The sequence below is a fragment of the Schistocerca nitens genome, chromosome 4 (assembly GCF_023898315.1).
Source record: "Schistocerca nitens isolate TAMUIC-IGC-003100 chromosome 4, iqSchNite1.1, whole genome shotgun sequence".
NCBI classification, from domain to species: Eukaryota; Metazoa; Arthropoda; class Insecta; order Orthoptera; family Acrididae; genus Schistocerca; species Schistocerca nitens.
The window spans coordinates 728,998,712-729,022,169 of NC_064617.1; the positions used below are offsets into that span (position 1 = coordinate 728,998,712).

The window sequence follows — 23,458 nt, forward strand, 5'->3', positions numbered from 1 at the left end:
GAAAGGGGTCTTGACAGGGAGAGGGAGAGAGAGAGAGAGAGACAGTCTCATAACAAATGGCAATTTTTTGTGTAATGTAATTAAATAATTTACAATTTTTGGATTTTTTCCTTTACTTGGACAGTGAAACCTTGCTTTTTGCCGAATTTCTAGACAAGTATCAAAATACGTGATATAAATGGCCGTATTTTTTGACTGCGTTGACTCAGAATCTGACGTTTGTTATAGCACCAAAGGAGCATAGGCCATAGTATGTAACATAAATTTGGAGTTCATACATCTACCCGTTCCTGAGGAAAAGGATGTTTAAAAGTCGGACGGACAGGCAGAGAGATGGACAGCAGAGTCATTCTATAAGGGTTCCGTTTTTACCGACTGAGGTAAATACCTCTGGAACGCTTAAAAAGCGCCGGCACAGTCCTTCATCATTATTCAAAAGATCCTTTCTTTCGTGCAAGAGTAGGACGCTATAGAGGGCTACGTCGATACTTCAGGTGCTACCAAAGGGAAAACCTTTTGACCCAGGTCATGTTGACGGACATTACACTGCTCATTCTTTCAGTAATTTTAACATTTCAGAAGGAATGAAGCAGCAGCGAATACTGTGCTAAGATACTCTCTGACCTTTTAAACTGCGATTTTCATTTGTATTCTCGTATGTCCCTTCATTGCTAATTGAAACCGTAAAAGTGCAGCGAGGAAGCGAATTTAAGCATATCACGAGAGTAAACGATATCTCATATTCCACATAGATTCACGGTACGGTAGGTAGGTTGTTCTGTGATTTATCACATATTACTCAGGTCAGTTTTTAAGTTGCAGTTCTTGTCTGGAGGAAAATGTGTGTCTGAAACAGATTTGCGCGTCCTCCGCCGGGCTATAAACAGGTGACAAAGTGAAATGTCCGTAGTGTATTACACCCGGTGTCACCCAAGTATTAAACACTGCAAAATCCACAAAATGTTCGGTGGAAGCATAGTGACATCCTGAAGAGGAATGAAAGCACGGATGCAACAGTGGCCTCCACCGAACAAGAAAGGCGCGTTGAATGACAAGTTCGAAACAAATCGCCACAATTAATATATTTTATCTCGTAAATAATACGAGCAGGATAAAACTGCAAACTGTTTGCGACTTGCGATGCACATCCTTTGACAGTGATGCCGTTACATAACGCGCACTAATAAGCTTTGTTTCGCATGCAGAGGTCAAACCGGTTCCGGCGTCGATATACGGCACAATGACGGCGAATCAACACAACGCCTCCAGCGGCGTACTGGACTCTGGGTGAATACGAACCCGTGAGCGGCGTCGGCCGAAACGTCTGCCTCCACCAGCGGCCGCCCCGGCTGCAGATTCGCAGCAGCGTCGGCGGCAGCCGTCGCCAATCGCACATTGCTGCAGCTCGCACGCACCGGGTGGCGTCACACGCACCGATCGCACGCTAAAACTCATGCGACTTTACGCTTTTGTAGCGTAGCGTTGCGACGGGCACCGAGCCAGCACGTGACAACTGACTACAGATGGCACTAGTATTTCGGCTGCGCTGCGAGTTGCAGCCAGTCGCCGCCAGAGGCGCTAACGTCAGGGGGCTCCTGTGTGCGCCTGTACGCTATCTAGCGCGCGTACGGAGAACGACGAGGTGGTGGCAAAGCCGTACAGATCCTCTGCACTACTGGGACTTCTCCATTTACATTTTTATAGCGTTATCAACCTTTAAGATCCTCATACTCTTCTAGAATAGTTATGAGTCCTCTCCTCCAGACGACTCCGTGAAAATACCGCTCCTCCTTCTCGAACAAAGGAGACGTGAAGAGAAGACTTCTATATTTCTATTTTTCATCCCCTCGGCATACCAAAAAATGCCCCTAATACAACCGGATCACGCAACAGTCTAACTAGAATTACTGTCTGGTAGAATTTCGTGATTACACCCCTCCACTATTCTCCACACCTACAATGAAATGAACCATCCTCTGCAACGCAAATGTTAGGTGGACCTATAAACCTTTGGTTTATAAGTCCCCTCAAATCCTCCAACGCCATGTACTCCGTCTCGCCTTGCGCATCCCTTCATCTTCTCCTACATAGATCCTCTATCATCTCATCAAATTCCCACCCCCCCTTACCAAATCGAAAACCTTTGCGTCTCCTCTGCTATCCGCAAACTAGATACCAATAATCCCATTGTCTCCCCTCTGATCACTATCCCTGGCATGCTGCCTTTACAAAGACGGCCCTCCATCTTTACCCTTAAACATGCTCCATATCCTATCCCAATTTAACTTCAACCAGCTCCCTCTCCCAGACAACGAGATCCTCTCCGATATTTATCCGTCTCACGAAATCTTCCCTACCTGTCCCACTCCACATCAGGGCTCCTTCTCTCTTTTCCACTCCATCCATCCCCAACCCTTTCTTCTGGTTACAGCCACTCTACCCACACACCAAAATCTTCCACATCTTTGTCTTTCCCACCTTGTCTTCCCATAATCAACCCCAACATCTACCTTCATTTCTATTGTTTTCCTACCAAACAGTCTCCTATCTTTTGTACCCTTACCCCTCAACCCTATGGAACGTACTCTCTCCTCCCAACATACTTCTCTCCCAGTGCAGATCCCTCAGATTTTAAGTGAAAGTGCTTTTTTCTTAGAATAATTTCACCATTCTGCGATGTGTTTTTAAAATGTATATACACTATGTGATCAAAAGTACCCAGACATACCCAAAAACATACGTTTTCATATTAGGTAGTCCATATCAGCGACCTCAGTAGTCATTACACATCGTGAGAGAGCAGAATGGGGCGCTCCGCGGGACTCACGGACTTCGAACGTGGTCAGGTGATTGGGTGTCACTTGTGTCATACGTCTGTACGCGAGATTTCCACACTGCTAAACATTCCTAGGTCCACTGTTTCCGATGTGATAGTGAAGTCGAAACGTGAAGGGACACGTACAGCACAAAAGCGTACAGGCCGACCTCGTCTCTTGACTGATAGAGACCGCCGACATTTGAAGAGGTTTGTAATGTGTAATCGGCAGACATCTATCCAGACCATCACACTGGAATTCCAAACTGCATCAGGATCTACTGCAAATACTATGACAATTAGGCTGCAGGTTAGAAAACTTGGATTTCATGGTCGAGCGGCAGCTCATAAGCCACACATCACGCCAGGCCAGGCAAACGACGCCTCACTTGGTGTAAGGAGTGTAAACAATGGACGACTGAACAGTGGAAAAACGTTGTGTGGAGTGACTAATCACGGTACACAATGTGGCGATCCGAAGGCAGGGTGTGGGTATGGCAACTGCAGTGATCATCATCTGCCAGCGTGTGTAGTGCCAATAGTAAAATTCGGAGGCTGTGTTACTATGGTATGGTCGTGTTTTTCATGGAGGGGGCTAGCACCCCTTGTTGTTTTGCGTGGTACTATCACAGCACAAGCCTACATTAATGTTTTAAGCACCTTCTTGCTTCCCACTGTCGAAGAGCAATTCGGGGATGGCGTCTGCATCTTTCAACACGATCGAGCACCTGTTCATAATGCACGACCTGTGGCGGAGTGGTTACACGACAATAACATCCCTGTAATGGACTGTCCTGCACAGAGTCCTGACCTAAATCCTATAGGACACCTTTGGGATGTTTTGGAACGCCGACTTCGTGCCAGGCCTCACCACCGACATCGATACCTCTCCTCAGTGCAGCACTCCGTGAAGAATGGGCTGCCATTCCCCAAAAAACCTTCCAGCACCTGATTGAACGTATGCCAGCGAGAGTGGAAGCTGTCATAAAGGCTAAGGGTGGGCCAACACCGTACTGAATTCCAGCATTACCGATGGAAGGCACCATGAACATGTAAGTCATTTTCAGCCAGGTGTCCAGATACCTTTGATCACATAGTGTACCTGCACGTAACACGAACTTCCAGCATGCTGGAGTAGCTTGGGTCTGCAACTTCTGTTAATCAATAGAATGAAAAAGCAGTCCAAGTTGCAAATATTTTATTTTTCATTGGATGACTAGTTTCGGTCGATACACATTTACAGTGCATACGATAATTCTCGCAATTGTCAGCTGATGCTATCTTCGGAATTGATGGATGATATTTTTCTGAAAGTCTGATGGTACATCTTCAGACTCATACATTCGATGCACCAACGTGGGTAGCTGTTTTGTTGCAACTTCCTCCAATGATTTTAGAAATTTCGATGGAATTTTATGTATCCCTTCTGCCTTATTTGATCTTAAGTCTTCTAAAGCTCTTGTAAATTCTGATTCTAAAATTGGATCGCCTATCTCTTCTAAATTGACACCAGCTTATTCTTCATTCACATCAGAAAAATCCACCCCTTCATAGACGTCTTCAATGAAGTCTTCCCACCTATCCGCTCTCTCCTCCGCATCTAACAGTGGAATTGCCATTTGCACTCATACTGTTACCGCTTTTGCTTCTAATTTCACTTATGGCTGTTTTGACTTTTCAGCATACTGAGTCAGTCCCTCCGATAGCCATTTCTTTTTCGATTTCTTCGCATTTTTCACGCAGCCATTTAGTCTTAGCTCCCCTGCAATTCCTGTTTATTTCATACCTAAGTGACATGTAATTCTGTATGCCTAAATTTCTCTGAAAATATTTGTACTTTCTTCTTTCGTCGATCGATATTTCGTTCGGTTTATTCGCAGTTACGTTCTTTGTACCTATTTTCCTCTTTCCAGATTTTGTGATTGCCCTTTTTATAGATGTCCAATCCTCTTCAACTGCAGTACCTACTGAGCTATTCATAATCGCGGTGTCTATAGCTTCAGAGAACCTCAAGAATGTCTCGTCATTCCTAAGTACCTCGTGTGCCACTTATTTGCGCATTGATTCTTCCTGACTAGTCTCTTAAACTTATTTCTATTTCTGAATTTATCTAGAACACTCGGAAATTAATAAATTATGTTTTAGACCGTGGTGTGATTACACGTATTCCATGTAACTTTCTATTCTGATGAAGATTGCCCTAGAGCAATCGAAACGGTGGCCATTGACAAAAAAATTTGTGCAACTGAAGTGGCTGTATATACGCCCTGGGATTAAATAGCGTATGGTTGCTGTATCACAGCCAATCAGATGTTTAAAATTTCTAAAAAATGTAAACGCTTTTAGGGAGTTCTGACCCCGTTCCCGCGTCCCCTTGCCCTGCCGCCTATTTGGCTCAGCGCCTGTTTGGAATATATGTATGCAAGCCAAAGTGCGATTCATTGGCAGAAGGCTTCAGAAGGTGTAACAGGTCTACTACGCTTGTCCGCCCTATTCTGGAGTATTTCTGTGCGGTGTGAGATCCACGTCAGTTGGGATTGACGGATGACATTGAAAAAGTACAAAGAAGAAAAAAAAATGGTTTAAATGGCTCTGAGCACTATGGGACTCAACTGCTGTGGTTATCAGTCCCCTAGAACTTAGAACTACTTAAACCTAACTAACCTAAGGACATCACACACATCCATGCCCGAGGCAGGATTCGAACCTGCGACCGTAGCAGTCGCACGGTTCCGGACTGCGCGCCTAGAACCGTGAGACCACCGCGGCCGGCAGTACAAAGAAGGGCAGCTCGTTTTGTATTATCGCGAAATAGGGGAGATAGTGCCACAGACATGATACCTGAATTGGAATGGCAATCATTAAAACAAAGGTGTTTTTCGTTGCGACGGGATATTCCCTCCGATTGCGAAAACATTCTGTTGGCCCCCACCTACACAGGGAGAAATGATCATCACGAAAAATAAGAGATATCAGGGCTCGTACTTGAAGGTGGTTCATTGAACCCTCTGCCAGGAACTTTATTGTGCACAGCAGAGTAATCACGTACTTTGCGGGGGAACTCTGTAGCAGTAAGCGCTGTTGTACGACACATAATTTTAACCTGGCAACTAGGTGGCGACTGGGGAAACAGAGTTTGGCTCATAGGTATTCCCGTGTCTGTGCAGACGTGGCTGGGACGACGCAATGGAGTCATCGGCCTGAGAATAGCAGCGGCGAACGTACCGCTGGGTGCAGCGGCGACTCGCCGGCCGCTGGTCTAAAGCTCTGCGAATTAGCATGCAGCGTGCGCGCCGCCGCGTCACGGCCCAACAGCCGTAGATGGGCCTGCTAACCGTGACCGACAACGCAGCGGATGGACACAGACCCGACCAGTTCGCGTCGCTCTCTGTAATACAAGGTGACTCAAAAGGTTCCGTTCAGGGGGTTTCCTAGATTGACAAACAAATCTTTTAAGACGTGTCTTCTTTTCCATTAAGCCATAGTACAGAAAGCTATATAAACAGATCTGAGGATGGGGGACACTGCCCTAAACCGGTGATTATGCAGGTCAAAAATTAAACAACAGCCGTATTTCTATCAGTTTTTTTAAGCTACCTATTTCGGTGCTGTTGCCATCCTCAGGCCCCTATGCACAGTGAACGGATGTACCACGAAGCTTGGTGCGATACAAGAGGACCCACGAAATAAATCTGGATTCCGGACCTGGGGATGGCACCAATGAAGTGCCGAAACTGGTAGCTTAAAGAAAAATAAATAAGAAGTGATTGAAATACGCCTGTTGTTTAGTTTTTGCTCTACATATTGTTTGATCAGCCCTTCTCCCGAGTCCATGATGGATTCAAGAAGACTAAATCAGTCGGGTTGAAACAATAAACACAGCGATCGACAAAGGGAAACGAACATCTGTTATCTAAAAATAAGGATCGCGGATAACTCCAGGTATGAGCATCAGATGCCCCAGATTAGTTGTAGATGAACTGGAAAGGCTCCTTCACACTACGGACAACGAATGACCTTGGCCTGCCAAGTGTGTCTCGTCCTCTTCCAAAGGCAGGGACGGCCAAGGATTCGGATGCGGTACTTGAGAACGCGTGGGAATTTCTCTTGCGCACAGTTCCTCTACCACGCCACGCTGCCTGAGCAGGAAGAGGGAAAGGTGGCGAAACTACGAAAATGCTACATGCGGAATGTGGCTTTGTTTCATATTTCTCAGTAACATAGACCACAAATAAAATAAATTTTTAGTATTATATGGTTTAATTTAGCGCACTGAAAATATAATACAGTTTATATCTGGCTCAAACTGTCGGCATACAGACAGACGCAGACAGTTCCGCAGATTTTCGTCACTCAGGGTGCAATATAGTCCTGACTCTTTTGGTTTCATAATCGAAAAAAACCTTAACACACTCACCTTCATCGAAACAGTGATATGTAACCGCATCATGGAGACATGAAACTCTTACCGAGGAAAACGATGTAGAGCTCCTAGACAATTTTAACTTAACAGAATTTGTCTTTTAAACTGGAATCAGAGTGCAGATCAACTACTACAATCTGTAGATCCGCAAGGGTGCTTTCATCTGAAATGGAAAACGGTCTCGAAAACAGCTCATAAACAGATGTAAGACTGGCAGTGTCTTCAAACGTATAGAAAGCTATTCCTGTAATTCTTTCAACGCCACAAAGGATTGTTCAAAATTCTCGTTTTCTTGGCTTAGAGAAATGGACTGCGTTCCTTGTCAGTGGTTATCCCTTTTACTATGCGCCTTTCTCTTTAAGTGCATCCACTTTCGACATGAAATCAGAAATAATTTGCTTCTAACCTTGCACTGTCTTACTGAGGCAATTTGCAGTCAACTCTATTTAAAATTCGAGGTCTGTAACCCATTCCGGATTTTGTAATTTTTGTTCTTGCTTTACTTTTTTCTTCATAAATTCAACTGTAGCGGGTCTTAGATCGAAAACATGTACCAGGCATTTCCTTTGTCCTAAGCAACGTACTTTGTAATAATATTTAACGTCTGCATATTCTTCGTTCAATTTCATTGCAAATTTTTGCTAATAACGATGTTGGAACGTGTGCGACTTCAAAAAATTTACTGTTCGCACTATGAATTCCATCACGTGTTCCATGCTTCATGATTTACAGAGTAGCCTGTACAAATCGTTGTTGAACGTTATGAGTTTTAGCTCCTTCATCATCAACTAAAGCTTTATATTACCTCTGCAGTAATGCCGTTTTATAGGAAACTTGTACCTTTTGATTTCTCAGCTACGTAGTATGAGCAGATATTGAGAGTTTTCATTCTTCTCCTCTCCGCTTCTTATTCATTTTGAAACGATTGCGACGATAGATGCTGGAGTGCCTCTTTTTACGCATACAGCTACTGGACTTCCGATATTCTTTTACTCCAAGGAAAAACAGCGAAGAGTAAACAGGCTTTACCTCACAGTTCTGTCAGACTGAAGAAGGCCGTGCCGACCAAGGTAAGCCCCACCAAATGCTGGCAGAAAGTGTCGCAGGGCACCGCTAAATGAAATGTTGCGCCATACCGAGGAGCAACGAGGAAAGCCGAGACGTCCTGAGCAGAGCGGAGACATGTCGAGCGTCGGCCCACACGTGTGCAGAGCATTGTGTAGGCGTGAAGTTTTGCACACCGTGGGCAACCCTGGCCTAAGGCACCGATTGATGCCAATGCTATAGTGACAACTGGGCAGAATACCCACCTTCCGGTCGTTAACGCGGGCCTGCGAAACCCGAGCCGCCACTGCTACTTTAGATAACTCCCCTGTTGTCTTCGTGAGGCCGAGAATGCCTATTATAGACGCCAAATCAAGGAAGATTTACTCACAGTTTCTTAGGTCGACTCTTTGAACCTCGTGTAGATGAAATAAGTCAAATCTCTTTCTGGCATGCTGTGAAGTGATCTCTGTCAATAACTACGGGTTTTGCAGCTGACAGAACAAGGATTCTCAAGAGCAGTTAAAAAATATATGAGATTTACAGTGTGACTCAAAAGGTTTCACACAAATTGAAGGAGGTGATAGGGGAGAATAATTCCAACAACTATGGAATAGGAACTTATGGTCTTACAAGTAACCCTAGGTCAGTGAAAGCTTTGGAGTCAGCAACAACAAGAACCATCAATGCCCATGCACCTTACCTTCAGCGTAGATAATAAACTGCTTACTGAACAAAGCTGTACACTGCAGATGGTGTTCAAAATGTTAACTGCCACATTCAATACAGGTTTTATTTCGACTCCGTTATCAACTCCATCAATTTGTGCGCAACCTTTTGAATCATCCTGTATACAGGGTGTTACAAAAAGGTACGGCCAAAATTTCAGGTAACATTCCTCACACACAAAGAAAGAAAATATGTTATGTGGATATGTGTCCGGAAACGCTTACTTTCCATGTTAGAACTCATTTTATTACTTCTCTTCAAATCACATTAATCATGGAATGGAAACACACAGCAACAGAACGTACCAGCGTGACTCCAAACACTTTGTTACAGGAAATGTTCAAAAGGTCCTCCGTTAGCGAGGATACATGCATCCACCCTCCGTCGCATGGAATCCCTGATGCGCTGATGCAGCCCTGGAGAATGGCGTGTTGTATCACAGCCGTCCACAATACGAGCACGCAGAGTCTCTACATTTGGTACCGGGGTTGCGTAGACAAGAGATTTCAAATGCCCCCATAAATGAAAGAGGGTTGAGGTCAGGAGAGCGTGGAGGCCAAGCAATTGGTCCGCCTCTACCAATCCATCGGTCACCGAATCCGTTGTTGAGAAGCGTACGAACACTTCGACTGAAATGTGCAGGAGCTCCATCGTGCATGAACCACATGTTGTGTCGTACTTGTAAAGGCACATGTTCTAGCAGCACAGGTAGAGTATCCCGTATGAAATCATGATAACGTGCTCCATTGAGCGTAGGTGGACGAAACTAAAATGAGTTCTAACATGGAAATTAAGCGTTTCCGGACACATATCCACATAACATCTTTTCTTTATTTGTGTGTGAGGAATGTTTCCTGAAAGTTTGGCCGTACCTTTTTGTAACACTCTGTAGTATCGGGTGATTGAGTACGCCACGAACTAGCACATAAAAGTGTGCAAATCCATCTTTGTCCAAAATTGTGGCACACTCTACTAAGTACACCAGGCATCGGACGAACGTCATCAGACGCTGCGAGTACCTTGGCTCTTGGCGAGAAGTGGTTTTTCGTTGGGAACTGGTGTCACGTATACGAGGCATTTCATATTCACCTACAAATAAAAAAAGCGCAGGTGGATTTCTCCTTCCTGTTTAACTACTGGAACATGTGGCATTGTCTGCGTTACATACTAGCATAGAAAAGAGTGCATCATATCTGACGGTGCATGTTAAGTGGTACACATTTGGAAGAGTTTGTATGTCACTATCGCTCACTCGCTTTCACTAGCTCAAGTTAACGTATAAGGCCAAAAGCTGCTATTCTAGAGCCGTATTTTGACTCCTCTATCAACTCCGTTTATCTGTGCGTAACCTTCTGAATTACCCTATATAACGCAAAGACCAACCGGCTATTGAACGTATGGAATGTTATTACTGAAGTGTGTCAGCCTTAACAATTTATGGTTAATGATTACTTCAATAAAATTTAAAAAGAAAAACTATAACTGTAGCTTGTTATGTCGGTCATGACTGACAGGCGTTCGTTTCGGGCATGCTGTATAGTGGCGCTTCTTTAGTTTTATTTTAATGCCTGACGTGTCACAATTGTATGTGTAAAAAAAAGTAAATCAGTGCAATTAATTTTAACAGTTGTAATGAAGATCTATGCTGTTAAAATTATCCGGTTTCCATGATTAAAAGTGAAAGTAATGTTTTAATTAATATGAGGCTATCTCATATCTCTCCTAGCGACCTCTACGGAAGTTGTGAGGCGATCAAGATGGAGCAGCATTTCAGTTTTTCTGCGTTTGACTGGAAAGAAATAACACTACAAGCTCATACGAAGTTTATCAGTTTATTTCTATGTGATTATTACTGGTGATGAGTAATCAGTATTTGCTTATCCACGTGTACATTGGTGGGAACTGGGTGATTGTATTTACATCTATGCTGTGTAAAACATCTCTTGCATAGATGAAACTTTTTAATGCTTTATGTAACGTTCAACTTGTATGTAAAATTAAGGAAATACACTGTAATTTTTGTAGTGTTGACAGAAGAGCCAACACCGTGTTGCTAGAGGAGGCCGAAATGCACGCGTTTAATTACACGCAGACTGGCGTGAGGTCTGGAACAGTTAAGGGAATTTTTAGTAGCAAATAAAGTACGTAGTTGATGTAATACTTAACTTTAATCCATAACTGTAGAACATCGGTCTGACGGTACAGTAATAAGAAGCTCAATATAAACTGGTAATGGCGCCTTGCTAGGTCGTAGCAAATGACGTAGCTGAAGGCTATGCTAACTATCGTCTCGGCAAATGAGAGCGTAATTTGTCAGTGAACCACTGCTATGAACGTCGGCTGTACAACTGGGGCGAGAGCAAGGACGTCTCTCTAGACCTGCCGTGTGGCGGCGCTCGGTCTGCGATCACTGACAGTGGCGACACGCGGGTCCGACGTATACTAATGGACCGCGGCCGATTTAAAGGCTACCACCTAGCAAGTGTGGTGTCTGGTGGTGACACCACAATTTTTGCCTTTGTTAACACATTAAGTCTTTAGCAGGCCATGGTTTGAAAACTGACGTGATGGTCCGAAACGAGTCACCACAAAGAAATGACTGTTATCGCAACTGTGGCGGATATTGAAGGAAAATAAAGATTTAATAATCCAGGTTGCTGATCCTATCCACCGTCAGTATGTTGTAACTTCATATACAGAGAAAATTGTTAGGACATTAAAAAAATCAGTTCTTTTGCAGATATCACATGTTACATGACCATCCGTTTCAAGTTACAAGGTGTTGCGCGATGGACGAAGTAGGCTTAACCTTCCACACTATATGTATTAGTTTTATAAACATACAGAATTTTACTCGCGTAAAACTCTGTAACTGAAGAATTAACAGTATCCTCAAAGCAGCTTCAGTATATTATTATACACCACTTAAATATGTAGGACTCGTAATATTTACAAACCCCCCACAAAACACAACCTCATGCCTCGCCTCAAACGACGCAGCATAAAAATGGCTCTGAGCACTATGGGATTTAACATCTGAGGTCATCAGTCCCCTAGAACATAGAACTACTTAAACCTAACTTACCTAAGGATATCACACACATCCATGCCCGAGGCAGGATTCGAACCTGCGACCGTAGCGGTAGCGCGGTTCCAGACCGTAGCGCCTAGAACCGCTCGGCCACACCGGCCGGCAGACGCAGCATAAGATGCGGGAACTGCTCCTGGCGGTCTCCAGTGCGCGTTTCTTTATGTGACTCTAAAGTCGGACACTAGATTGAAACAACGACCAGGAAACTTCATGTGCCCTAGGTACACTCCCCACCAAGAACAACATTCTCCCCTACATTATAATGTTCACGCAGAAAGTAACTTTCAGGTGTGTCATACTTACTCTGTTCAGATCCTTCATCCATTCTGTAGGTCTTTTGCATCCGAAGCGAACACAACAACTTCCTCTGCAAACAGAAGATGCTTTCGATACAAGCTAGGCCTGCGTTCATATCAGGTTAATGATTTAGCAATTTCCTTCAAGGTTGAAAAAAAAATAGTTTTGGAAAAGGGATTCACCATGCCAAATTCCTTTCGCAGTTTTGCACTTTTCATTGTCTTGTTCTAACTGAATGGTAGCAGAAGGATGTAGAAAAACTACACACAGTTTTTGTGTCTAGGCGAGATAAAAATTTCACAGGTGAAACCATACCCCGTTAGGGGTCAATGAAGACCTGGGCGCCGGTGACGTTGAGAGACGCTGTTCAGACTGCTGTGTGATGAATACTGTTTCAGAGATGCTGCTGAAAATGCTTCCGTTTATATTAATTCACAACAAGAAGTTGGATTCCATTGGGACCAAGTGCTCAACCCACCGCGATATTAGTATTGTAAACAAGTAAATTGGCGTTATCGGTCGTAAGAGATTTGAAATCGTTTATTGCAGCAAATCGATTTCAATAACTTTGTGGTCATCTTCAGTGCGAATATTAAAGTCTTCAAAACTCATGTAATGAAAACACACATTACAAATTTAACATGGCGTCATACAGAAGAACAGCAGCTAACGAACAAATTTTGAACTCAAACTTTGTTCATATGTTGCTATAATCTTCTGTAATGACGCCATATTGAAGCTGTAATTCTTCTGTATTGACACCACATTGAAGCTGTAATATGTGCTTGTATTATGTGGGTATTCAAGAGTTTAATATTTTCACTGAAGACGGTCACACAGTGACTGAAACCTATTTGCTGTAATAAATGATTTCAAACTTCTTACGACAGATACTGCTAATTTTCTTGTTTACAATTCACAACAATGTAATCAGCTAAATAGCTGCGACAGGCGAAAAAATATAATACTGTAATAAAAAACTCGTATTTGCCTGACAAAGTTTGTGTAGCACAACCTGGCAATATTCACGACCATCCGATCTTCTGCCTCAAACGCTCGTTGGCGGAAATTTCTGCATCTTTCTCTGTGAAGTACTACCGGAAATGTCTCAGAATGTCCCGCTGGCAGTCAGGCAACGGTTATGGTTCCAACATAACGGTGCCCCACCACACTTTGCTGTTGGTGTCAGAGAACGTTTGGACAATGTTTCCTCCAGTTGTTCGATGTAGGGTTGGGGGAGAGGGGCAGGGTGGAGGGAGTACCGGGGCCATCACTTTCTCGCGACCTCTCTCCTATGGCTTTTTTCTCGTGGAGGGAGAGGAAGAGTTTGGTGTATAGAAACGCGACAGACACTCCACAAAAGCTGGTTGGCTCTTTGCCTGAAGCTGCAGTCACTATTTGTTTGGAGCGCGTCAGATAATCATTAGCATGCAGATACCAGTGTCTATTAATGTAAACGGACGACTTATTGACCCACATCTCTAAATCAGTATTCATCAGACGGCAGTTTGAACACCGTATCCTGAACATCACTAGCGTCAAAACCTTCATGGACCGTTAACGAGGAAACGGTACAAATGTGACCCTTGTCACATAAAGAACTGTTGCTTGTTATCCCCTTTAAACACTACAATTTTATACACGTGATGATGAAGTCCCATACTCCGTGACGGAGCGTAGGGGAACGATGCGGGAGACCCGCGCCGCCTTACTAGGCAAGGTCCTAGTGGAGGTGGTTTGCCATTGCCTTCCTCCGACCGTAATGGGGATGAATGATGATGATGAAGACGACACAACAACACCCGGTCATCTCGAGGCAGGAAAAATCCCTGACCCCGCCGGGAATCGAACCCGGGACCCCGTGCTCGGGAAGCGAGAACGCTACCGCGAGACCACGAGCAGCAGTTTTTACATATTCTTTAACAAACTGATGGAGGTAGATTCATCTTGTTGAATTGTGGGTATACAAGAGGACGAATTTAGAGGTCTAAGAAAAGACAGCCATCAATGTAATTTATCCTCGGAGAGCGCTTTCCGCTGCCTCCATAAGCCACAGGACCGCCTAGCAACTCCACTACATACACAGTTGTTGTGCTGTGCGAGTTGCCTGACGAATGGTGGCGAGGCGGTGCTTCCACTTCGTTGCGGCCAACTGGGAAAACTTGAATACGAAGGGTAATTACACTGTACCGTCATTACTACAGTTGCCATTAAATTTGTGTATAGACCTTTGATGACCATCATTGTGCGCCACCAACTTAAACACAGAAAATCCAGACCTAGCTAGTGTGCAATTAGCTTGCCTTGTGTTCTATAACTACCCGCGGCGAAGGACAGAAATGCAGAGTTACAGACAAACAGCAACGTCGAATGCTCCCGTCTTCGTTAAGAAGTGTTTTGGTTGGTTCAAATGGCTCTGAGCACTATGGGACTTAACTTCTGAGGTCATCAGTCCCCTAGAACTTAGAACTACTTAAACCTAACTAACCTAAGGACATCACACACGTCCATGCCCGAGGCAGGATTCGAACCTGCGACCGTAGCGGTCGCGCGGTTCCAAACTGCAGCGCCTAGAACCGCTCGGCCACCCCGGCCGGCAAGTGTTTTGGTACTTGACTATCAGCTACTAGGGGTAATTATCACACGTTCCGTAAAACGCATAAGAGGGCAATTGTAACGTATTTCGATGTTCTTATTCTATTTGGTCACGATCCCCGGCTACTGTTCGCTACTTTATCTATGACAGAATTTTTATGATATGAACTATCCTCGCGTAGTTCTGTGTTCTGACAGTATTGACGTTGAGCCACAGTATTGGTCAGTCGATGCACTACCCTCAATTTTGCCGCGCATGGTAGCCGTGCGGTCTGAGGCGTCTTGCGGCATGGGTATGTGTGTTGTCCTTAGCTTAAGTTAGTTTAAGTTAGTTCAATTAGTGTGTAAGCCTAGGGACCGATGACCTCAGCTGTTTGGTCCCATAGTCCTTATCATAAATTTCCAATTTTCCCTCAATTTGTAAGGTTTCAATTTACGAGGGCGGGCTGAAAAGTTATGTCTACAAATTTATGTGAAAACTCTTAAAGCTTTCTAAATAAAACAAATGTTATTAACATTCTACATTTTTATTCTTCACGTTTACACATTGGCAGCGCTCTGCTGCTAGAGAACTCTGTATTGCAGCATGTAACATGGTGATGTGTAACGTAACTATGCCGGGCGCCTGAGAAATAGTGTGTGCTTTAACAGAGTTGCGAATTCGAAGAGTTCTTCAACACATGGCGCACCCTCTCCTTGAGGGTCACATTGGCAGACCACACAGGAGCAACAATCCGACGTCTTGGGTTCACTGTCATCGATCATATAGTCGCAAGTCACTGGAAAAAAGCGCAGGTGACTCCTGAAGAAGAGCAAAAGAACTGACGCGCAAAGTTACGGACTAATATCCTTAACATCGGTTTTCTACATAATTCTTGAATATATTATCAGTTCGAATACAATGAATTTCCTTGAGCAACTAGAAAATTCAAAATTTCCAGATTTCCGAAAAGCGTTTTACATGGTGCCCTTCTGCAGACTGTTAACGAACGTACGATCATACGGAATAGATTCCCAGGCATGTGAGTAGCTTGAGTAATGGGACCCAGTACGTTGTCCTCTACGGCGAGTGTTCATCAGAGACAAGAGGTGCCCCAGAATATGTGACAGGAGCGCTATTATTAACTATGCACATGAATGATCTGACGGACAGGACGAGCAGCAATCTACGGCTATTTACTGATGATGCTGTGGCGTATGGGGAGGTGGCATCGTTGAGTGACAGTAGAAGGATACAAGATGACTTTGAAAACATTTCTAGTTGAATGACAGATAGCTCTAAATGTAGAGAAACATAAGGACATGCTAATGAGTAGGAGAAACAGCCCATTAACGTTCTAATGAAGCATAAAAAGTGTACTACTTGACACAATCAGGTATACTGAACATCTAGACGTAACGTTGCAAAGCGATATGAAATGGTACGAGCGCAGAAGGATTGTAATGGGGAAGGTGAATGGTCGACTTCGGATTATTGGAAAGTTTTAGGAAAGTGTGGTCCAGCTGTGAAGGAAATCGCATAAAGAATACTAGTGCGACCCGTTCTTGACTACTGCTTAAGTATCTGGGATCCCTACCAAGTCGCATATGCTTGTTTGAGTAATCAGTGTTTGGAGTAGTTTGATGCAGCCCTCCACCTACGACAACCTCTTCATCTCAGAGTAGCACTTCCACCCTACGCCCTCAATTATTTGTTGGATGTATTCCAATCTCTGTCTTCTCCTACATTTTTGCCTTCTATAGCAGAAAGGTGGAAAGAGTATATAGAGGGTCAATACAAGGGGAATGTACTCGAGGGCAATATTATGGAGATAAAAGTGACTCAGATGAGGATGAAATAGGAGATATGATACTGAGTGAAGCGTTTGACAGAGCACTGAAGGATCTAAGTCGAAAAAAGGCCCCAGGAGCAGGCAACATTCCATTATAACTACTGAGAGCCTTGGGAGAGCCAGCCATGACATGACATCTGGTGAGCAAGATGTATGAGACAGGCGAAATACCCTCAGACTTCATGAAGAATATAATAATTCCAATCCCAAAGAAAGCAGGTGTTGACAGGTGTGAAATTTACCGAACTATCAGCTTAATAAGTCACGGCTGCAAAATACAGACACGAATTCTTTACAGACGAATGGAAAAACTGGTAGAAGCCGACCTCGGGGAAGATCATTTCGACTTATCTTAGAAAATACGTTAAGGAAAAGCTTAGAGAAAGCTTTTGACAATATTGACTGGAATACTCTCTTTCAAATTCTGAAGGTGGCAGGGATCAAATACAGGGAGCGAAAGGCTATTTACAATTTGTACAGAAACCAGATGGCATTTATAAGAGTCGAGGGGCATGAAAGGGAAGCAGTGGTTGGGAAGGGAATGAGACAGGATTGTAGACTATCCCCGAGGTATTGAGCAAACAGTAAAGGAAACGAATGAAAAATTTGGAGTAGGAATTAGAATCCATGGAGCAGAAATAAAAAACTTGAGGTTTGCCGATGACATTGTAATTCTGTCAGAGACAGGATAGGACATGGAAGAGCAGTTGAACAAAATGGACAGTGTCTTGAAAGGAGAACATAAGATGAACATCAGCAAAAGCAAAACGAGGATAATGGAATGTAGTCGAATTAAATCAGGTGAATTAGGTTAGGAAATGAGACAGTTAAAGTAGTAGATGAGTTTTGGTACCTGGGGAGCTAAATAACTGATGATAGTCGAAGTAGAGAGGATATAAAATGTAAACTGGCAATGGCAAGGAAAGCGTTTTTGAAGAAGAGAAGTTTGTTAACATCGCGTATAGATTTAAGTATCAGGAAGTATTTTCTGAAAGTCTTTTGTGAAAGTATTTGTATGGAGCGTAACCATGTATGGAAGTGAAACATGAACGATAAATAGTCTGGAGAAGAAGAGAATAGAAGCTTTCGAAATGTGGTGCTACAGAGGAATGCTGAAGATTAGATGGGTAGATCACGTAACTAATGAGGAGGTACTGAATAGAATTGGGGAGAAGAGGAATTTGTGGTACAACTTGACTAGAAGCAGGGACCGGTTGGTAGGACATGTTCTGAGGCATCAAGGGATCACCCATTTAGTATTCGAGGGCAGCATGTGGGGTAAAAATCGTAGGAGAAGACCAAGAGATGAATATGCTAAGCAGATTCAGGAGGATGTAGGTTGGAGTAGGTACTTGTACATGAAGAAGCTTGCACTCGATAGAGTAGCATGGAGAGCTGCATCAAACCAGTCTCTGGACTGAAGGCCACAACAACAACTGCTCCCTCCTCTACAATGCTTGTTGTTTCCTGAAGTATTAACACATGTCTTATCATCCTGTCCCTTCTTCTTGTCAGTGTTTTCCATGTATTATTTCCTCGCACATTCTACGGAGATCCCCCTCATTCGTTATCTTGTCAGTGAGGTCGGAAGGCTATGTCCTTGTCTTACACCCATTTTAATCTGAGCACTTCGTTCCTGGTCATCCAATGTTATTGTTTTTTCTTGGTTCTTCTACATACTGTATATTACCCGTCTATCCCTATAGCTCACTGCAGTTTTTCTCAGAACTTCAAATGTACTGCACCATTTTACACTGTCGAACGCTTTTTCTAGGTCGCCAAATCCTTTCAGAGTGTCTCGATTTTTCATCAGTTTTCCTTCCATTACCAAACACAATGTCAGAACCTAATTTGATCTCAAGTCTTCCAAAGCCCTTTTAAATTCTGCCTCTAATACTGGGTCTCCTACGTCTTTCATATCGTCAGATAAGTCGTTAACCTCATACAGACTTTCAATGTACTCTTTTCACCCATCCTATGCATTTAATAGCGAAATTCCCGTTGCGCTCTTAACGTTACCATGCATGATTGCTTTCAGTTTCACCGGGGGTTGTTTTGACTTTTATACATGCTGCGTCAGTCCTACCGACGATCATTTCTTTTTCGATTTCCTGCAGCTATTTAGCCTTAGCGTCCCTGAACTTCCATTTATTTCATTTCCACGGTTAAATTACCATATTCTTGTCTTTCCTTGAGAATTTCTGTACCTCATTCTATCGTCGATCAGTTGAAGTATTACCCAAGTTTTCTTCGGAGTTGCCTTCGTTGTAGCTAAGTTTGTCTGTCCAACATCTGTGATTGCACTTTTTATAACTCTTCATTCCTCTTCAACTGAACTGCATACTCTGGTATTCTTTACCGCAGTATCCATATCCTTAGCGAGCTTAATCGTCCCTCAGTAATTCAGCATCCCACTTCCTTCCACACTGATTCTTCCGTATTATTCTCTTAAACTTCAGTCTACTCTTCATCATTACTAAATTGTGATCTCAGCCTATATGTGCTCCTGGGTACAATCCAATATCTGTTTTCGAAAACTCTGTCTGACTAATAAGTAATACAGCTGGAATTTCACATGTCGTCGGATATTTTACAAGCATAGTTCCTCGTCTTGTGATTCTTGAAAAGGGTATTCGTTATTAACATTTGAAATTTATTGCAGAACTCGGTTACTTCTTTTCCTTCCCATAAAACCGCGTTCCAGTCACCCATAATTATAGATTTTCACGTCCCGTAACATACTCAATTATCCGTTCAACGTCCTCATATACTTTCTCTATATATTCATCTTCTGCTTGCGGCGTCGGATTAACTACCGTCGTCGCCGTTGGCTAGCAGTTGAATCTGACGAGAATAGCCAAATCAATATTGCTAACACAATAAGAAAAGATAAATTGCCGTTGGTACACATTTGGGATGTTCTCAATTCTATGACTATTAGTGACTTTTGATTGCTGTTTGGCATGGCACCTAGGGTTGCTCACCAAGGACTGAGGTCCTGTTCGTTATGTTTGGTGAGCCTTAACTGTGAAATATATGACTACAACGTTCGAAGAATTGCGGCTCCTCCTGCATACTAGTATTTACTACACAGCCAAGAACTGGCTTCGTTACGTGTGACTAAAGTACTGGCTGTGATTCGCGATAGCCTCTACTCTTTGCGCGAGGCTTTGTTATAGAAATTTAATTTGGGTTCTCGCGTATAATGCTGTACACCTTCCACTAGTGACAGTCATATTTGTGTTACTCCTCGTTATAGATCAGCAAACCGAATTACAAGAACATGCCCGAGTTACCCTTAAACCACTTGCAAAAAACAGTACTTTGGCTAACTGAAAGTCTTAATATTTGGTGCAATTATCTATTTTGAAATTATGTTTCCTTTTTAAAGGGCCAAGTGTTAAAACAACCACGAAAGATTAATTTTTGTGGATTGTTTGTTCCCTTTTAAAGGCTCTTGTTTTAAATTGTCACAATTTTTTTTAAATTCAAGATTACAGAGCCGAAATATACACTGATAAGTCAAAAAATTATGACCACTGCCCGCCGCGACGTTGGATGCCGCCTGGTAGCCTTGTGGGCACGTGACGTACTAACGTATGTACGGGGAGCAGACACGGACGTCAGATCACCCTTGCGAATATATGGGCTGATTTCTATTACGCAGAGCCTGTGAACGAGTCTCTCGAAAACGGCGAAGTTGGTCGAATGTTCACGTGCTACTGTCGTGAGCACCTATGGAAAGAGGTAGAAGTACAGTGGAACTGCCACTAGGAGCTAAATGATTCGATGTCCACGACTCTTCACAGAACGTGGGGTCAGAGGCTTGTCTGCTCCGTAAAGTAGGATACATTGTGATCTCATGGGGGGGGGGGGGCTGGAATACTCTCTTTCAAATTCTGAAGGTGGCAGGGATCAAATACAGGGAGCGAAAGGCTATTTACAATTTGTACAGAAACCAGATGGCATTTATAAGAGTCGAGGGGCATGAAAGGGAAGCAGTGGTTGGGAAGGGAGTGAGACAGGATTGTAGACTATCCCCGAGGTATTGAGCAAACAGTAAAGGAAACGAATGAAAAATTTGGAGTAGGAATTAGAATCCATGGAGCAGAAATAAAAAACTTGAGGTTTGCCGATGACATTGTAATTCTGTCAGAGACAGGATAGGACATGGAAGAGCAGTTGAACAAAATGGACAGTGTCTTGAAAGGAGAACATAAGATGAACATCAGCAAAAGCAAAACGAGGATAATGGAATGTAGTCGAATTAAATCAGGTGAATTAGGTTAGGAAATGAGACAGTTAAAGTAGTAGATGAGTTTTGGTACTTGGGGAGCTAAATAACTGATGATAGTCGAAGTAGAGAGGATATAAAATGTAGACTGGCAATGGCAAGGAAAGCGTTTCTGAAGAAGAGAAATTTGTTAACATCGAGTATAGATTTAAGTGTCTGCATGCTTGATGGCTTCCCCGACAGTGAAATCATCCTTCAGCAGTATAATTGCCCGTGTCTCGGACCCAGAACCGTGCTACGGTGGTTTGAGTAGCATTAGAGTGCACTCATGTTGATATCCCCGTGACCAAATTCGCCTGATGTAAATCATATGGAACCCATCTGGATCGCTATCGGGCGCCATCACCACGTACGCAAATCAGCTTCCCGTTATTTACGTGAATTGCATGCTCTGTTCGCAGACATTTAATGCCACATACCTCCACAAACATACCAACAAACTGTCGGATCCCTGATTCACAGAATCAGTGGCGCATTTCGTCCCAAAGGCGGACAAACAAGCTATTAAGCAGGCGGTCATAATTTTTTTGGTCATCAGCGTAGAGCCTTGTTGATCAGAGTTAAAGCCTGAAAGCGCCTCTGAGATTTTATAAAAAATAGTTCAAATGGCTCTAAGCACTATGGGACTTAACATCTGAGGTCGTCAGTCCCCTAGACTTAGAACTACTTAAACCTAACTAACCTAAGGACATTACGTACATCCATGCTCGAGGTAGGATTCGAACCTGCGACCGTAGCAGCAGCGTGGTTCCGGACTGAAGCGCATAGAACAGCTCGGCCACAACGGCCAGCTGATATTTTATAGCGTGCGATATGTAATTCATTTCAGCTGTTGTCACCTTGTGGCTATGTGATTTTAATTTTCATCCTGTGTGTATTTTAGAGTGCCTAATCTGGCTTAATGAAGCAATAGAGGAGTGTCTAGGCTAAGCTCAAGCTGGTCACCCGATGTCAACGCCTGATAATTAACCAGATATATTAGTTTCCAGCTCCTTGATCTGTCATTTAATACTGTTAATGCTTTTATTGCCTATTAATTCATCTAATGAATAAACAAAAGCTCTTGCGAAACCAATAAATTCTGTTAAAATTGATTCTTTCGTTGTTTCTGGGGTTTAAGAACTCATAAGCGCGAAATTTTTAAATTTTCTTTAAATGTTCAAAAGAAGAACTAGAAGCGTAGTTCTGATTGTGTGATTTATTAATATCTTTATCTTGATTCTTATTATGTTAATTTTGGAGGGAGGCGAAATAATTCTGTGTTAACTGAAATATTATCTCTTTCGGGATTTAATTTTTCATTATTGCCAACGTTGCTGAATTCCATTGAGGCGAATAAATGTTGAATAATACTGCCCATTGCCTAAAGCTTAGTTTACCATGTTAAAAACATATTTGTTACTCAACATAAATGAAGAGTGGTCAGTTTTAAAGTTTCTCAGCCAGTATCAAGACGTCACAAACATTAGCTTTATAACCGTTTAACCTGTAATATTGTGTTGTTTAATTATTTATTGCAGTTAACACTGTCCATTGTGTAAAGTGTAATTTCAACGTTAAGAATCAAGTTTGATGTACAACACCCTGAGCAAGTGGATTGTATCTTTGCTTATAGTGTTGGTTACCTAACTAGTAGCGTCTCTTTCAGAAGCTAGTTGGTTGTTTCCTAAAGATGACCCAATACACCGTAAACTAGTTAGAAATAAACGAAAATCAATAGAACAAATATAGAGAACTTGTTATTCAACCTTAAAAATAAAAAAATAAAATATGTTGTAATTTTTTTTCTGTTTTCTGAGTATGTTAAGTTCAGCACCTCACCACTCGCAGCTCCATGCAATCTGCCATATCATTTCTTATTGTTGCAACAGCTAATGGTAATATTCGCTACTGAACATCTTTTCTGTTAGCGCTTGCTTCACTTGCTCTACGAAATAACAGCGTCAACTACTTCGTAACTGAACTCGGCTAGACCTTGCCAGTTTTAATTCCCGCTATGGCGGGTGCGAGACTCGGATTTGTCAGCTAATGCGTGTATCGCAAACATCGTTGTTGACAAGGGAGTGCCTAGGAAAGGGCGTGTGTAGCGACAGGGCGGGGGCGAGTGGGAAGGATCGATAGGGCGGCGCCAAACGTCATCAACGCCGGCCATTGACGCCGCCCAGACAGGCGTCGCCGGGGGGATGGACACAGAGAGGGTGGTTACCCGGCCAGCCACCTGTAACACGGCGACACCGCCCGTGTTCATCACCAGCGCTTATCTGATGTCTGTCGTTACAAGCAGAGATGTACGGCAGTTGAGGTTACCTGGGGCACAATTTGTCACTCATTCAGAAAA

At 43.2% G+C, this 23,458-nt stretch overlaps 1 protein-coding gene across 5 annotated transcripts in view; it reads right to left on the reverse strand.

The window, feature by feature from the left end:
* Positions 1-23,458, reverse strand: part of LOC126252907 (probable phospholipid-transporting ATPase IA) — a 631,593-nt gene that overhangs the window by 364,922 nt on the left and 243,213 nt on the right. For 4 of the 5 annotated variants that reach the window (XR_007545867.1, XM_049953884.1, XM_049953882.1 and 1 more), the window contains exon 1: positions 1,300-1,467. The exons of the other annotated variant lie outside the window; for it this stretch is intronic. Coding sequence is in view for 3 of the 4 variants with exons in the window: in XM_049953884.1 (XP_049809841.1) it covers positions 1,300-1,396 (97 nt within the window). In the remaining variant the exon portion in view is untranslated. Of the gene's footprint in view, positions 1-1,299; positions 1,468-23,458 lie in introns of those variants that run through there. 5 annotated transcript variants of the gene reach the window in all.